This window comes from Petaurus breviceps, unplaced genomic scaffold (assembly GCF_028583685.1).
Source record: "Petaurus breviceps papuanus isolate PSGF00001 unplaced genomic scaffold, PetGlider_PUasm1.0 207, whole genome shotgun sequence".
In the NCBI taxonomy this organism is placed as follows: Eukaryota; Metazoa; Chordata; class Mammalia; order Diprotodontia; family Petauridae; genus Petaurus; species Petaurus breviceps.
Genome location: NW_027185850.1, coordinates 23264973 through 23282691, shown reverse-complemented (window position 1 = coordinate 23282691; position 17719 = coordinate 23264973). Strand labels below are relative to the sequence as shown.

The 17719-nt window shown below is 51.2% G+C and overlaps 1 protein-coding gene across 1 annotated transcript in view; it reads left to right on the top strand.

The window, feature by feature from the left end:
- Positions 1–17113, top strand: part of LOC138164968 (podocan-like) — a 44989-nt gene extending 27876 nt beyond the window's left edge. Inside the window, exons 6-10 of the mRNA XM_069092976.1 lie at positions 1154–1417; positions 5063–5720; positions 11621–11769; positions 15048–15263; positions 15936–17113. Coding sequence (XP_068949077.1) covers positions 1154–1417; positions 5063–5720; positions 11621–11769; positions 15048–15240 — 1264 coding nt within the window. The 3' untranslated portion in view covers positions 15241–15263; positions 15936–17113. The remainder of the gene's footprint in view (positions 1–1153; positions 1418–5062; positions 5721–11620; positions 11770–15047; positions 15264–15935) is intronic.
- Positions 17114–17719: the final 606 nt, after the last annotated feature.

Below are 17719 nucleotides of genomic sequence, written 5' to 3'. Positions count from 1 at the left end.
GTTCAGGAGAGCTGCCTGAGAGGGTGGGAAAAGGGGAGCCCTGGGAGATTTGAAAAGGGATGGAAAGGTTCAGGAGAGCTGCCTGAGAGGGTGAGAAAAGGGGAGCCCTGGGAGATTTGAGAAGGGATGGAAAGGTTCAGGAGAGCTGCCTGAGAGGGTGGGAAAAGGAGAGCCCTGGGAGCTTTGAGAAGGGATGGAAAGGTTCAGGAGAGCTGCCTGAGAGGGTGGGATGGTGAGTTAATTAGGGAGGTATAAAAGGATTGCGTAGACGAAGGCCCAGTTAATTAAGGGACCTCGTGGGCTGTCAGCAGCTTCGTGATTCTTCACATTCTTCAAGCAGCAGGTGAGTAGGAGTAAAGGCAATAGATGGTAGGAGTGACCCAAGGCTGAGGCTCGGCCGCAGAAAAGAGGACAGTGTCCATTAGGACTGGTTCCTGAAGTGTTCAAGAGGAGATGGATGAAGCAGGGGGATTAAGCCAGTGCAAGTCTAATGGCCTGGGAAAGACCCGGGGGGTCAGAGGATTGGAGCCCATGGTGTGGACGGAGAACAGACCCTGGGGTGCAGGCAGAGGGAGAACCCAATGATAGGTCATAGAGTTCATGAACATGGAGGCGGTGCCTTTGTAGGTGATGGTAGAACATGGACGCATGTCTGCATAGATGACCGGGGTGAGGAGGGGATCATGGGAAATGAGCAGGCTGAGGAACCTCGAGGTCAGAGGGACTGAGGGGGTGTCATTATCTAGGCCAAAGGCCCCCAGGGTGAGGACAGGAGCTAGGGAGGAGAGCAGGACTGTGAGCCAGGAGCTGAGCTCATTGAGGAAGGAAGGGCAGTGGCCTGGAGGTCTGGAGACCAGAGCCACTAGCATGTGGATTGGGTGGTCAATGTGGCTGAGTGAACATTGAAGGAGGAGAGATTACCAAGGGATGGAGAGAGAGGACGAGCTTGGAAGTGACCAGGAGTGTCCCCATCCTCTTCTTGAGAGTAGGGGGAGGGAGGAATGAGAGAAAGGGCAGCCAGTGCTGCAAGTGGGAGGCCAGGAGGCGGCATAGCTAGGAAGGATCCAGGTCTCAATGAGAACCAGAAGATAAAAGCATCAAGAAAGGAAAAGGTTTAAGATGAAGGGAATTAATCATGGATCAGGCAGTCTAGAATTCCCCATCATCAGGTAGCTGAAAGCCTGGTCCTCCTGTCCCTTTCCTCCTCTTGGGACCCCGCTCCCTCCTTCCCTCCTCTCCTGCCTTGCTATGGTCTCCAAGGCTCCTTCCCCTCATGCTGCCTTCCCACCCTCTCTCCTCAGAACAACAAGCTGGAGAAGATCCCACCGGGAGCCTTCAGTGAGCTCACCAGCCTCCGGGAGCTCTACTTACAGAATAACTACCTGACCAATGAAGGCATGGACAATGAGACCTTCTGGTGAGCCTCCTCCTCAGGCCACAGGGTCAGAGCTTTAGAGCTGGGAGGGGCCATAGGAGCTCTGGAGGCCAACTCTCTGCTTCTACAGATGAGGAAACTGAGGCCCAGAGATGAGAAGGGATTTTCCCAGAGTCAGACAGGTAGTAAGTGGCTGAGTTGGGATTTGAACTCAAGTTTTTCCAGCTCTTGAGTTCAGCTTTCTATCTGCTACACCATACCCAGGGTCCCATCCACTTCCAGCCCCAAAGTTGGCCAGGCTCATTCTCTTAGCCCCCAAGCCTGTTCTTTTCCCCTCCAGGCCTGATGATTCCCCTTTCTTGGGAAAGCCCATTGTTAAGGAAAGAGACATGAGCTTGAAGGCTGAAGAGTAGGGCCCTTGGGAGCTGCTGGCTTTGGCCGTTAGTGGTGGTGCACATTTCCATCACCCTCCATGCTTTACCAAATGGGGCCGCCCATCAGGTGAGCTAATGTCTGGGTAGTACTTGGCAAGGGCTACATAACAGCCTTGTAGAAAAGTGATTGTTGCTCCAATGCCTTCTGCATGGTCCCCATGGGAGGCAGTTAGTGTAAATATTACCATCTGAGGCTCCCAGGTGGCCTGACTTACCTGTGCTCACACAGCTCATGGGTGTCTGTTCCAACCCCCATTTCTCAGGGATTCTCACTCCCCTGGCCTACCCTGTGTGCCAGAGTCACTGTCGGATCATCTGCATGTGAGCCAAGGGCAAGAGAGATGTCTGCCAGGACATCTGACCCTTGCTCACCATCCTCAGATGTCAGAGGGTCTGACTCACGGGGATGTGGCAATTTCCACCAGGATTAGCAAAATTACAGTCAGTTAGCAAGAATTTATTAAGCATCTTCTAAGTAGGGGGATCAAGGGATAGAAGTAAAATAGTCCTTGCCCTCAAGAAGTTTCCATTCCACCGGGGGAGATGGCATTGTACATGGATAGGTATATGCCAGACCCATGAAGAACAGCTGTGAGGGAACCCTGGAGAGGAAGGTTGGCAGCCTGCAGAAAGGTGGTCTTTGAGCTGAGCTGTGAAGGAAATCAGGGATTGAGCTGAGATGGAGATGAGGAGGGCAAACCTTCCAGGCATGGTACAGAGATGGGAGATCTCCTGGGTCATGGGCGAGTTTCTGGAGAGAGCAGGACGAAGCACATTGAGTCCTCGGGGAGGGCAGAGAACAGGTGGCCATTAGCAGCATCGCTGAGGATAGGCTTGGTGAGCAGCTGCCTCTTATCCTGGTCTGGGTGAAGGCCCAGGCTATACAGCCGCTACCCTACACACTCTCCAGAACATCCCTTAGAGAGCCAAGAAGGGCTGGGACCAACAAATGCTAACTTACCGTATCCAGAAGAAACCATGGCGGTTAGTGTTGCAGCTCCGAGTCTGGAAACCCCTGGAACCAAAGGAAAATTTTGAATATGAAAACCCAGCAAAGTACATGGGCAAACTCATGGCTGGGGAGAGAAAAGAAGTTTTTTGCTGAAACCTCATCGTGGTTTTAGACTGGCTTCAAGATATTGGCCTGGGAGTCAGGAGACATGGGTTCTAGTCTTGGCTCTGTGAGCTTAGGCAAGGGACTTCATCTTTCTGAAACTCAGTTAGTTCACCTGTGAAATGGGGAGAGTAACTTTGACAATCCACATCTCATAGAGCTCTTGTGAGGAAGGTGGTTTTTAGCCTTAAGCTGCTGTAGGAGATGGTGAAAACAGGTCCCTGGCTCGTGCCCATGTTCTGTGTTCTCTTGTTCTCTCCCTTTATCCTCTGGAAGCAGCCTGGCCAAGGCCTAGCCCCAGCGCCTAAGGAGCTATGGTCCATCTGGGTACACAAGTCTCTCCCGAAGATGCCATTTAGAGCTGATTCCCCAAGGCCCAGAGTCAGCACTTGAAATGGGGATTTGGGGCCACATGTGACCTGGGACAACACCAGTTCCTCATTTATAAAATGGAAACCATGGTCTAGTCCTCAAACGATTCTACAAGATATGATGCTGTAAAGATGAAGCTGTTGTGACAATGAGGCTAGTGGAAGGGGAGAAGTCTGCCATCTCACTCTCATGCCCCCTGACTCAGCAGGAGGAAGTGTGGTCAGGGGCCAGTTTTTCTCTGAAGGCCTGGGGCAGGCGCCAAGTCCCTGGCCTGCTGCTGACCTCTGGGTCTTGTGCTGGAGAACTGGGGCCAGGGCTTGTCAGGCCACGCTGGGGCGCCCAGCCAGAAGACTCCAAGACTTCCAGTAACTCCCCTGTCCTCAGAGAAGTTGGCTGTAGGCAGGGCGAGGTTTCTTGAACTTGGGAGAGTTCTGGACTCTGTTGGCCCCTAGGGTGAGGAGGGGAGGAGGAGGCACGTGGACTGAACACAGTCTTTTTGGAGGAAAGTGGGACGAAGTGGAAGACTGGGGCAGTGACGAGGGAGTTGAAAGGTGGAGTGGGGATAACCAGCTTGGAATAGCAGAGCAGAGGGAGGTGGCAGGGGGCCCTTGGGAGGCCTGGGATTAAGTCCTATCTCTGACACTTCCTGGCTGTGTGACTGGGGCCACGTCAAGACACCACTTGAGTTTGTCTCCTTTGGTTCATTAAAGGTGCAGAGAGGAGGAACGGCCTGTGAGTTTGGGAGGCAGCAAGCAGGCCAGTCTGACAGTAACCTAGGACATGTGTAGGCAGTGGTATGAAATAAAGGTGAAAAGTTAGGCGGGAGCCAGATGGTGAATGCCTTTGAATACCAGGCCAAGGAGTTATTATTTTAACCCATGGGCAGTAGGAAGCTATTCAAGATTTTTGAGCTGGGGAGTGGACATGGCCAAGTTGCGACTTTGGCGGCTTCATGGAAGATGGACAGGACAGGGGAGAGACTGGAGGCAGGAAGATCAATTAAGGCCAATTGTTGCAGTAGCCTAGGGGTGAGGTGAGAAGAGTCTGGAATGGGGGGGGGAGGAGAGAGAAGGAGGGAAGAATTGAGAGAGAACGTGGAGTTGAATGGACAAAACTTGGCTGAATCTGAGAAGTGAGGGTCAATGAAGTGGAAACATGCTTCTTGACTTGCCTTGAAGGAGCAAAAGAAGCCAGAGATTATTTAGGGAAGATAGTGACATCCTACAAAGAAACAGGGGGTGGGTTTGGTGGGGAACAGAATGACTTTGTTTTGGCCTCTTGATTCTGTCTTGGACCCCAGTCCCGGCACCTTGGGTTGGAGCTGTCCAGCAGGCACTGGTGAATCTGGGCTTCTGCTCGGGACAAGGACTGGGGTCATCTGTGCAGAGGTCATTGAGCCCATTTGAGATGAGGAGTCTGAGGCCTTACTCAAATGGTTAAGCTTGGTAACAGAAGTGTAAGGATAAGGGTAGGGACTGTGCTTGTGATTTCACTGATACACAGAATTCCCAGCTGAGGAAAATTTCTTTACCAATAAAGGTCACGCCTTCTTTGCAATGTAGAAAGTTACCTAGAACATTGAGAGATGAAGGATCTTGCCCAGGGACGTCAGAAGAGGGCCTTGAATGCAGACCTTCCTGACTCCAAGGCCAGCCCTTCCTTTGCAGACTCTGCATAGGTGCTGAGGTTGGTGATTTACAAGCGCTGACTAGAATTTGGGTTTCAGTTCTGGTGAGCCTCAGTCTTGCCTTCCCCTTCTTCCTCCAGGAAACTTTCCAGCCTTGAATACCTTGATCTGTCCAGCAACAACCTGTCTGAGATCCCTGCGGGCCTGCCTCGTAACATTGTGCTTCTGCACCTGGAGAAGAACGCCATCCGGACTGTAGGTCCCGATGTACTGACCCAGATCCGGAATCTGGAGTACCTGCTTCTTCACAGCAATAAGCTCAAGGCCAAAGGCATCCACCCGCAGGCCTTCCAGGGCCTGAAGAAGCTTCACACCGTGCACCTGTACAACAACGTCCTGGAGCGAGTGCCCAGCGGGCTCCCCCGCCGGGTCAAGACCCTCATGATTCTGCACAACCAGATCTCCGGGATCGCTCGGAATGACTTTGCCACCACCTACTTCCTCGAGGAGCTCAATCTCAGCTACAACAGGATCACGAGCCCCCAGATCCACCGGGATGCCTTCCGCAAACTGCGTCTGCTCAAGTCCCTGGACCTGTCGGGAAACCTCCTGCAGACGCTACCCCTGGGCCTTCCCAAGAACGTGCAGGTGCTCAAGCTGAAGAGCAATTACCTGGAGGCCGTTGCTCGGGGGGCCCTGGCCAGCATGGTCCAGCTGCGGGAGCTGTACCTCACCAACAACCGCCTGAAGAGCCGGGCGGTGACCCCGCGCACCTGGGCCGACCTCAGCAGCCTCCAGGTAGGGCCCGGTGCCAGCCGCCCGCCAGCCCCACAGCCTGGGCCCTGCAGAGGCAAGGGGCTGGGGCTATAGCTGGAGGGCCGGGCAGGGTCCAGGGGTTAGAGCTGGGAGGAACCTGGGGATCATCTAGGGCAGGGGTGACCCAATCTAGGCCAATTTGTCCTCTTCCAGCTGGGAAGACTGAGGCCCACAGAGAGCACACAGATATTAATTGGCTGAACTGGGATCGGGAGCCTTGGGACTCCAGTTAATAGCCTGGGGTTTATTAGAACACTCAAGGGGTGGGGGAGGGTCTGGGCTGTGTCCCTCCATCCTTCCCATCTAACCACACACCTCCTTCACCTTCAACCTCCTAACATGTACATATCCCATGAAATCCAGCATCCACTTTTATCATGAAGAGGTCAGGTACATTAGGCATGCAATATGTGCAATATTACGCATATATAGGGGATGGGGTTAGTGGGGTTAGCAGACAGGAGACCTGGGTTCAAGTCCCTCCTGTGATACATACTAACTTTGTGAGCCTGGACAAGTTGCCTGACCTCAGTGCCTGAGGCACTTACGGAGGATCTGCAGCCTGCATTAGAGGAGGGGATTTGCACATCGGTCATACGTTATGGGCCCAGATACAAAGAAGAGGCAGGCAGACAGATGAGTTCAAATCCTGCCTCAGACATTTGTGAGATGTGTGACTGTAGGTAAGTCACGTCACCTCATTCAGCCTCAGTATCCTCGTCAGTAAAATGGGGATAATGATGGCACTCCCAGGGGTGTGAGGGTAAATTGAGTTAGCATATATAAAGAGCTTTGCAGACCTGAAATATTGGCTATTGTCGTTACAACGTGCTATTGATCTAGCCGTGCCTAGAATTTTTAGAAAGGCACAGGCCTCCAGGATGGGCTTGGATCTTCCTCGTTGGAGGCTGTGCCCTCATCAATGGGGCCTCAGGTCCCCGGCATGTTGGAAGAGATAGGTAGGCAGAGAGGGCCACTCCTGGTCTCCTTGAGGCCCCGTGTTGGTGTAGACAGGACCTTGGCTTCCCTAAGGGCAGTGTCAATGGGACATGCCTCTCCTGGGTCTGACAAAGTTGGAAGGTCATTTGTGTATGGTCCCAGTGATACCAGACCTCAGAAGGTATGCGGGATAGCTGCTAAGCCACCAGTCACTAACTACCTTGGTATAGATTCATTAGACACTTTCTAGCTGGGTGACTTCATGTAAGTCACTTTCCTTGTCTGGGCTTCTCTTGCCCCCTCTGTGAAATGAGGGTCTCGTGCTGGGAGTGCAGCTCTGTGGTTTGGCTGTTGTTTGCCTGGACAAGAGAAAGCCCAAGAGGGTCTTGATCCTTGGTGATCAGCATCTGAAGGAATAGCTGAGAGGAAATGGGGCCCATGGCAAGAAGGAGAACAGCTGAGCCTGCCCACCAGGGGCTTCCTTTCTCTTTATGGTGGAGAAATCATTGTTGTGCATGTTTCTAGAGTGTTTCCTTACTGACAAAGCTCTTTTTTTTTTTTTTAGCAATAAGCCCAGGAGATGTGCAGGAGGAGGGTGATGGGTCCCCAAGTTGTAAATGAGAATGGGGAGACCCACAGGGCACACATGTCCCAGGACAGAGCAGCACTCCAGCAGAACCCAGATTTTCTGACTCCCAAGCCAGTGTGGCTCCTCTTGACCACCAGCTTCTGCTCAGCCTGGACAAGAGTGGGAGCTCTCAGGTCCTGTCCACATCTCTGTCCCAGTGACCTCAGGCTCACTGAGAGCTCAGCCTTGGGATCTGGTCTCCCTGGTGCCCACCTGAGAGGCAGGCTGGTATAGTAAGCAGGGCATGGACCCTGGGTTCAATTCTTGGTTCTGCTACTCAAGTGACTTAGGGTGAGTCATTTTCCCCCTCTCTGGGACTCAGTTTCCAGATCTGTGAAACAAGAGTGTTGGACTGGATGATGTATATGTGAGATCCCCCCACCTTCAAAGCCAGTTCCTATGGGACAGGACCTGAGATTTCATCACTGTTCTCATGTCGCTGCTGGATGGTGAGACTTCCTCCCCCAGGCTCTCATCGGGCACCTCATAGTCCTAGAGAGTTGTCCAGAGCACGGAGAGGTTGAGAGCTTTGGCCAGAGTCATATAGCCAGGATGAATCAGAAGCAGGACTAGAACCCAGGTGTTCCTGGCTTTGGGAACACTGTACTGCCTTTAGCCTTCTGGTCCTCTGACCACTTGGAAACAAGCATGGCCCCATTTCTCAGCTGAGCCTTGGGGCCGCTGGTAGGGGGAGCCCAGGGGCTATCCCAGGGGCAGAAGCCCTTTAAGGTTCACAAAGTACTTTACAGATGTTTGTATTTGACCTTTACAGCAACCTTAGCAGGTAGACGCTGTTATGATCATCATTTTATAGATGGGGAAACTGAGGCACAAAGAGGTTTTGGTGACTTTCACAGATCCTAAGTATCTGTTGGGATTTGAACTCGGGTCTTCCAGGCCATTAGATCGACACCTGACTTCCTCATTTAGGACACCAGTCTTCCCCTTTGACAGCTCTCACAGAAGGCCCCCCTGACCTCCATTTTGCTTCTGTTTCCTCCTGCTCTAGCGCAGGGGAGTTGCTGTCTCCCCCTCACTGGTCCCGTGGTTCTGCTGTCCTTGGTTTCCCTTGGGGCCCACCCTCTACTGAGTGTGAGAGATGCCAGGAAAAGCAGAAACACGGCCTGTGCCCCCGAGGAGTGGGCAGTGGGAAGCCCAAGGGGGGAGAGACAGCAAGCTAGTGGTGAGAGATTCAGAGATAAGGAAGAGCAGCTGGGGCGGGGGGCGGCACCAGCTGTGGGGGCCAGGAGAGGCCTCGAGGAGGGTCTGGGATCACCCAATAAACATCCATGAGGAAGGCGGCCGTTTGGTCCTATTCGATGGGAAAAAGGAGAGAATGTCCAATGTTCAATTCATCGGCTGAGCCTTGTCTCCAGGCTCTTCCCAGGGCTGTGTCTGCCCAGAGTCGGCCCCCTGCCCTGAGTGCTGCTGAACCGTCCTCTCCCCTCTGGCCAGGGGTGGGAAGCAGAGGCATGGCTGCCTCCTGGGCCCCTCCTGGAATAGCAGGGTGAGGATCAGGAGGCCGGAGGCCACGGGAAGCTCCGTCATCTGGCTGGAGGGACTCGGCTCCAGAACAACCTCTGGTGTGCTTGCCAGCCCAGCTGAGGGGGACCCAGGCCAGCGTGGGAGTTAGTCATGCAGCTGGCCCCAGCTCCCTCCTCTCCTGATTTCCGCTCCTGGGGGTGTGGGGACAGGCAGGGCTGACCCTGAACGCTAGGCCACAGGCAGAGCAGTCGCTGTGTGGGTGATGGCCTCCACTGGCTCCCCCAGAGCTCCACAGGAAGTGGGGGGAGGGGAGCCTCCCACTGGCATCTCAGCTTCTTGAGGGCATTTTCTTCTCTGTACCCCCAATGCCTAGCTCTGCACTTGGCATAGAATAGTAACTTCATAAATGCTTGTGGATTGATTGGTTGGTGGACAACCTGGAGTGTGTCCAGTGTCCAGAGGAGGTGACCAGGGTAGGGTCAGTCTAGACACCCTGTCAGCATTGTACAGTGGGAAGAACATTGGTTCTGAGTTAAAGGACCTGAGTTCAAATCTTGCCTCTGATACTATCTGTGTGGCCTTGGACAAATCACCTCACTCCCATGGGCCTCAGTTTCCTCCCCTGTAAAATGGAAGGATTGGAATATGAACTCATGCAGAGCTTTACAACATCCTTTGAAGGAAGCAGTGGAAATGTTATTATTCCCATTTCACAGCTGGCAAAACAGAGTCTCAGAGAGATGAAATGCTCCAGGCCATACACTGAATGAGTCTAGGTGTCAGGATTTGAATCCAGGTCCTTCCAGATCCCAGGTTCAGCACTGGTTGGGCTACCAAACACTTCCTCTTAGTGAAGTTATGGGGTATGTGTTAGAAAGAGTTCATATAGGTTTTAACAAAGCATTTGACAAATTCTTTCCTGTTCCTCTTGTGGACAAGGCAGGGGGACACAAGCTAGACCTCAAAGTGTCCTTCATGGCTCAATGTTGGCTTGCAAGGTAGTTTCTAGTGGAGTGTCCCAGGGCTCTGTGCTGCTGCCTAACATTTTTTAATGACTTGTCTGTGAGGCAGGAGAATGGGTGCAGCTTCTTACTGCCTGTGTGGCCTTGGATATGTCTTTTCCTTCTTTGGACCTCCCTTTCCTTATAAAGGAGGGTGTGGTAGACTCAAATTCTTTTTTTTCCTCCAAATTTGTGACCCTGTGATCCTCCAGGATTCAGTTTAATTCAGCAAGCATTAATTAAGCACCTACTGTGTGCCAGCCACTGTTAGGTGCTGGAGCTAAAACCACTGAAGAAATGAAACCCCAACTAAGGAGCTTCCGTTCTCTTGGGGGGAAGTGCCATGTCCTTAGTGGGGAAGTTTCGGTTGGTTGATTCTAAGTAACTTGGGGGTTCTCAGACTTGGCAGGATCAGGCGTGTCTTCCCATAGATCCTAGGGCTCACACAACCTTCTAAGGGACTATGAGGTGGCAGAGAATGCATTCCCTGCTCCAGGGACAGTCTGGGTGTAGGCAGAGGTGGGCAATGGACCATTGGCTTTGGGCAACCCCAAATGGGCCTGCTTGGCTGAACCAGCGAGTGTGCAAAGGAAAGTCACACACAAGAAGCACGCAAGCTCTGACTGGAGCCAGACTGTACAGGAGTCTGTGTTTGATCAAACACAGATCCTATGGGCAGTAAGGAGAGTGACGTGGTCAGACCCAGGCTTGAAGAACATCATTTGGAGGCTGTAGAAAGAGTGGATTGGAACCAGGAGAGACTGGTGTCAGGGAGACCAGTCTGAGGCTTAGTTCAATTCAGCACACATTGTGGGAGTGTCGTCTGTGTGCCTAGCCCTGTGCTGGACTTGGGGACAGGATGGCAGGAGGGACACCAGAGGAGGATAGGGTCCGTGCCCTAAGGGAACTTACACTTCAATGGGAGAGACCAGATCCCCACATGAGAAACAAGAGGAGCTGAAACGCTCCCATCGCTCTCTCATTTTCTGTTTCTTTACTCATGATATCCTCAGTGCCTGGAATGTAGCTTCCATCTCCATCTGCTGAAGTCCCCTCCTTTCAAGACCTAACTCAGATGACCCCTCCATCAGGAAGCCTTCCTGCACATGCTCTTTATTTTCCCAACTTTTCTTGTAGTAATTTGCCCAGACTGTCCCCTTCTCATTTATCACACTCACCCCTCTTATCAGTTATTTGAGTAGTTGTCCCCCCTGCACCTCCCTCTCATCAGGCCGATCAGTGGAGTAGTGAATGAAATCCTGGCCGTGGAGTTGGGAAGATTGGAGCGTTCGAATCCCAGCTCTGACACTGACTAGTTACAGGACCCAGGGTAGTGTCCTCATCTGTACAGGAGAGGCTTGGACCAGATGACCTTCCAGCTCTAAAGCCTCCAAATCGATGCCCTTGTGACGTCAGAATGCCTTGCACCTGGTTGGTAATCACTGAAGCTTTGTTGAGCTGAAGCAACCCGATGAAGGTCACGTAGACCCAAGTCTCCTTACTCCCAGCTGGACACTCCAGGCTTGACTCTCACATGTGCAGCCATGTGATCTGGGGAAGTCTCTGGGTGGCAGCTCCCTCCCTCTTCTGTAAAATGGGGCCATAACCTGTGTACTATCGTGTAACAGGATCCAGCCCTGTCTCTTACAAGCTAATGTGGTGAATCAATCTGTGGGGCAGAGGGAGGGTGGGGGATCTGGAGGCTCGGGATGGTACTCCCATTCTTGCCCCATTCTTGACTCTTCTTCAAATCTAGAGGAATTAAATCCCGCTCCGTCTCCTCTTAACCCCTTCCTATCTATCTCCCCATCTCCCCACACCCCCTTCAGCTGCTCAACATGGCCGGGAACCAGCTCACAGAGATCCCAGAGGGCCTGCCCGAGTCCCTGGAGTACCTCTACCTACAGAACAACAAGATTAGCACCGTGGCTGAAAATGCCTTTGAGTCGACCCCCAATCTCAAGGGGATCTTTCTCAGGTAGGAGGCTGGGCGGGGCTCCCAGGATCCAGGACATGCCCAGGGAACCTTGGGTTTCCTCTGAGTACTTCTCCTTGTACCTGTTCTCCAGAGTGCCCCCTCCCCACCACCCACATCCCAGGCCAGGATTTTCTTGGTTCAAATCATTTTAACACAGATTATTAGAATGTAGACTATTGGAGTGGACAGGACCTTAGAACATGTCAGAACTAGAAGAGGAGTGGGAGATTCTTGAACTCAGCCCCCCATCTTACAGAGGAAGAAATGGAGACTTTGTGTGCCCAGGGTGACACAATGGCTTAGCTGCAGAGCCAAGATTAGAACCAACAAGTCTTTATTGAGTGCCTACTGTGTGCCCAGTTATGCACTTGGAATTGTGGGAGAAACAGAAAATGGAGACTCAGGATCTTCAGGTCAGTCTTGTTAGTTGCTGGGTTTCTGATCTTACCCCAGAACCTCAGTACTGGAACAGGGCCTCAGAGGTCCCCTGGTCCAATCCATGTTTGAGCAAGAGTTCTCACCTTAAACAGCTCTGACAGGGCTAGCCAGCCTCTTCTCCCCAACAACCTCATTACCTAAGGACTCAGCTCTTTTCACTGTTGGACAGCTCAGTGCTAGGAAGTTCTCTCTACTGATTTGAAATCTACCTTTCTGCAGCTTCTGCCTCTCCATCCTGGTTCTGTTCTCTAAATGGCAGCCTTCGGATATTTGAAGACAGCTATGATGTCGCCCCAAGACTTTTCTTCTCGAGGTTAAACACCTTCATTTCATTCAGTTGAACCTCTTTTGACATGGTCTTGAGTGCCCTCCCCATACTTGATCCCATCCCCTACTTGGGTTCTATCTTGTCAAGGTCTTTTCTAAAATCTCTGTCCAGAATGGAATACAGTGCTCCATGTGTGAATTTCTGCCTCTGAATTCTTTGAAATATATTCTTGCCAGACTTGGGTGTACATCAGACCACAGACAGTGCTCTGGCTCCTACCACCCTCCCCCCCTTCCCACCACCATTCCTGTCATAAAGATTCCTATCCTTTCTGTCTCCAGGACTCATAATCTCTTTCCTCCCTCTGTCTAGGTGGTATGTAGCCTACCCTTCCCACAATATTGTGTCTTTATCTTCATTTATCTTCACCCAAGTGTTCTCCATCATCCTTCCTCATTCCAGATTTTAGATTTCTTCACAAGGTATATTTTCTTGATATCTTGCTCTTTCCCTTGGGTCCAGTCTCTGTTTTAAATAAGAAGTCTCATCTTTCCATGGCTCTGCAGCTCAATATACTGGAGGAGCTCTTTACCTGGGGTGAAGGAGGTTCATGGACAGATTCCAGATGAACTTGGATGGGAAAATGACATCTTCATTTTCATAGAATTGGTTTCCTTTGTAAGCTTATGGCTTTTGTTTTGTGCATTTAAAAACAGTCTTCTGAGAAGGGATCCTTGCAGCCAAAGGGCTCCTGGACACAAAAAAGGGAAAGAGTCCCTGGTAGAGTGGATAGAGGCCCAGCCTTGGCATCAGGTTCAGGGTCTGCCTCTGACATATACTGACTGTATGACTATGGGCAATGAAGAAGTTAGGGGGCATTGTGGCTAGGGTGCTGGACTTGGAATCAAGAAAACTTGAATTCAAATCTTGCCTTAGACACTTACCAACTGTATGTATGACTTGGGGCAAGTCACTTAACCTCTTTGTGACTCAGTTTCCTGATCTGTTAAATGACCTCTAAGGTCCTTTCCAGGTCTGAATCTCAGATGCTGTGATGCTTTAAGTTGCAAACAACATCCCCTTTGTGTCGGCAGCTTACATTGGAGCTCTCTATGTCATCACAAACAGGCCTTGATTGGAAGAAAAACCACAGCAGCCCTTCCCATTGCTACATTTTCATCCCCTGTCACACCTGTACTGTTGGAGTCCTGAAGCCCAATCTTTGCATTGAAGGTTGACGTCTGTGGGCAGATGAGTGTTGGATGGACAATTGTCATCTCCTTGGATGTCTTTCTTCCTGCATTCTCCTCTCTGTGGTCTCTGGCTCAGCAGACGTATGTGGGATGTTTCCTCCTTCTCGCTCCACATCCACGTCGGGTCAGAGGCACCAGTCTCTTGGCAAATACAGATTTGCCAGCCTTCTTAGATGCCCAGTGTCCCTGACCAAGAACCTATCATCCTTTGGCTGAAGTCCTGGTCCAAGAGTCCATGTCCTAGTTTTAGACCCCTGAATTCCAGCCTCTCAGCATGGCACGGAGGCTTAGCAAGCAGCTAGTCTGACCTCTACTTGAAGGAGATTTTCTAGAACCACAAACCCAAGCAATGGTCATCCAGCCTTTCCTTCAGGATGTTCAGTGAGGTGGCCCTTCCCACACATGAAGAACTCTGAAGTGTCTCCTGACGCTGGGCCAAGCACAGCTTCCTGATGCCTCCCTAGTTCTGGCCTCTGTGCCAAGCACATCCAAGTCAAGCCCTTTTATCCACAACAGTCTTTCAGGTGCTTAAAGACAGGCATCATATTCCCTCAAGCTTCCTTTTCTTTAGACTAAGTACCTCCAGTTCCTTCAGTTGATCCCTGTGTGGCTGGCTCTTGGGGCCCTTCATTATCCTGACTGCCAACTTTTGTAAGGTCTTATCAATCATCTTTGCTAAAATGTGTCACCCACCCAGAGTGAAAACGGTCCTCCAAATGTAGTCTGACCTTCTTATCACCTTGAAAGCTTTAGACACCATACCTCTCTTACTAAATACAGCCTAAAAGAGGCTAAAAAAAGGCATTAGCCTCCCCCCCCCTTTTTGCTGCTTTATAACACTCATGTTGAACTTGTGGTCCACCTAAACCCCCAGATCCTTTTCAGATGAACTAGTGTCCAGCCAAGTCTTATACTTCTATATAAGTATAAGATATACTTGTATAGATATGTATATATGTATACATATATAATACTTGTAAAATGGATGTTTAAGCCCACTTAAACTTTTTTATAACCAGATATTGATATATTATTATTATATATGGCTGACAATGTGCTAAATACTTTACAATAATTTTCTTGTTTGATCCTCATAATAACCCTGGGAGGTAGGTGCTATTATTGTCCCCATTTTACAGTTGAGGAAACTGAGGCAGTTTCAGTGACTTGCCCAGGGCCACACCACTAATAAGTATCTGAGGCTGGATTTGAACTCAGGGCTTCCTGATTTCAAGGTCAACTCTCTGTGTACTTTGCCATCCTGCCCCTCAAGACTTTGCATTTATCCCAGTTGAATTTCATCTTCTTGCTCTGTGCAGGTTTAACAAGCTGGCTGTGGGTGCTGTGAGGGAAAGCACCTTTAAAAGGCTGATGCACCTGCAGGTGCTGGACATTGAGGGCAACTTTGAGCTTGGTGAGGGGTCCAAGAACCGTGGGCGCCCAGAAGAGGAGGAAGAAGAGGAGGAGGAGGAGGAAGGCGAGGAGGAAGAAGATGAGGAAGAAATGAGATAGGTGTGTGAGCCGGACTAGCCCAGGTAGGGCAGGGGGCAGGTCCCAGGCAGGGTTGGGGTGTGTAGGTGTGAAGGGTCATCCCAGATAGAGCCCCTCCCCACCCCCTGGGCAGTGGGAGATTCTTGTCTCCTTTGGGCATCTGCTTGTCTAATGTTCCTCCCCAGCCCTTGTCCAGAAAGTCCTCTTTAACTCTAGCCTACTGCCCTCATCCTGGAGTCCACAGTCAAGCCTGCTCCTGCCGGGGCCAGAGATCTAGGCCACCTTCTGCTGGAGCATAGAGTGCTGGATGGGGATGTGTTTTACTCTTAGTGGAAACTAGGGCTTGTGGCATGTAGCTCATTCATTTGGGAGGAAGGAGGAAGCCCTTGATACAATGTATTCCTGTGTGGATTTGGGCTTGGTTGGGTGCTGCTTTATGACCATGAAGGTGTGTGGCTGTGTGATGGGGTGCCTGATGGCACCTGGAGGTGACTGCCTGGTCTTTGAAGACCAGTCCAAGAGAATCTGATGAGTCTGATGAGGGGCTCACAGCCAGGTTACCTGCAAAGTGCAATCTTGGATGACACCAGCTCTTAGATGGGGTTGGGGTGGTCTCTGAAGTCAGAGACAGGCCATGAGAAAGAGGGATGATGGGAGGTGTGAGCCCAGCCAGCCTGACGAGGCCTCACCTTGCTCTCTGCTTGTGTCTCCCACAGGACAGTGGATGGAAAGTGATGCCTCTCTCTGTGTCTGCCTGCATATTTAAACCCCTGCGGTTCCTCCCACCCAGACACGTCGGCATAGCCCTACCCAAACTACCCACCCACATAGTCAGCCTCTTTCTCTCTGTCTCTGGCTATGTGTCTTGTCTGTTTGTCTGTCTGTCTCTGTTTTTCTATCTCTCTCTGTCTCTGTCTTTGTGTTTGTCTCTGTCTGTCTGTCTCTCTGTTTCTGTCTCTCTCTGTCTCTGTCTCTGTGTCTGTCTGTCTCTCTCACACACACATACCCCCCCCCCACACGTACACACATACCATCACAGCCACACTTAAGCAGTCATCCCTCCATCCTACCACACTCCCCCAGCCACACCTGCAATCTCGTGGTCAGTCATAGGTCAGCACACAATCACCCACAAGCACACAGACACCCATTCAGCAGAGAACAATGTGGCCCCTTAATCCTGGGTGGGGAGAGCCTTCCTTTCCATTTCCAGACCCCCGATCCAAAGATCCAGGGTCCCTAACCCTCTGTTGTCTTGTGTTCCACAAAAGCTGGCTTTTGTTCCTTCCCCTCCCGGTGAGCAGGAGCCTCATGGGAAGGTTCCTCACCATATCCTTCCTTCTTCTACCCCCTCCCACCACCTTCAAGGATCCCAGGCCGGGTAACAATATTTTCATTCTTTATCTAACCTTCCTTCTCTCCGAAATGGTGCTCGTGTCCCAGTGAGGCTTCAGAGGATTTAGAGCCCCATGACTTGTCTGAGTTTATACAACTGGAATCTTCTGAACTCCAACCCAGGGGTCTCTACATGGCTCAGGGCCATGTTCAGTGGCCACAGATTTCTCCAGTCCCTCAAGAAGACCTTGTCCCGGCTCTGCCCAGTCTTTGACCAGTGACTGAAGGTGTCTTATATTCCAGTGGGGGGGTAAGGCTTGAAGCTACAGCTACTTGGTTATGGGGCAGGGGCCTTGAGGTGGTGGCTGATCTGGGTACCTGGGGGAAATCAAGGCAGGCAGAGATTCCCTTCCCAACATGGCCAGTCCCCACCCTTTGGAAAGTATCGTTTATTTCCGTCAGGTTTGGTGGTGGATTTCTTCATGTTTTGTTTTTAAAGAAAGAAAAAATTCATTTTTGTGCCTTGTTAAAGAAAAAATAATATAAAAAGCATATTCCTTCCCTTCTGGCCCTGGGTGCCTGAGTGTCTATGTGGTTTTTTCCCTTTCTTTCTGGGGTCCTGCTCTCTTGGTTGGCTTTGACAGCCTGGAAAGTTGGATCATTAGCAAAGTGCCTGGTACACAGTAGGCACTTAATACTTGTTGACTAACTGGGACAAAACTGGCAAGAAGATAAAGACTGTTAGGTACCCTCCACTTGGCGTCAGGTTGGGAGAGATGCAGGGTTGGGTGAAGGGGTCGGAAAGCAGAGAAGAGGATCTCTGGACTCTTGCCTGAGCACAAGCCCAGGAGAGTCAGTAAGGGGATCCAGGAACACAAAGAGCTGGTGGAATTTTCAGCTGTGGGAATAGCAACAGCCTGGAGTCCAGAGGGAGGGTCAGGGTTCTCCTGCTTGCCCTTGGATAGTGAGGGGGGGGATAGAAGCCTGGGCACTACCCTGCTGCTACCACCACCCATCTCTCTGCAACCCAGCGGGCGCCTTCCTAGGACCCAGGAGTGAATTCATGGTCTCCTAAAGCATCCAAGATTGAAGAAACCTTGGAACATGCAACCTATGATACCAGTGCCTCAAGGCCCCTTAGAACAGACTTGTCAGAGCTAGACAG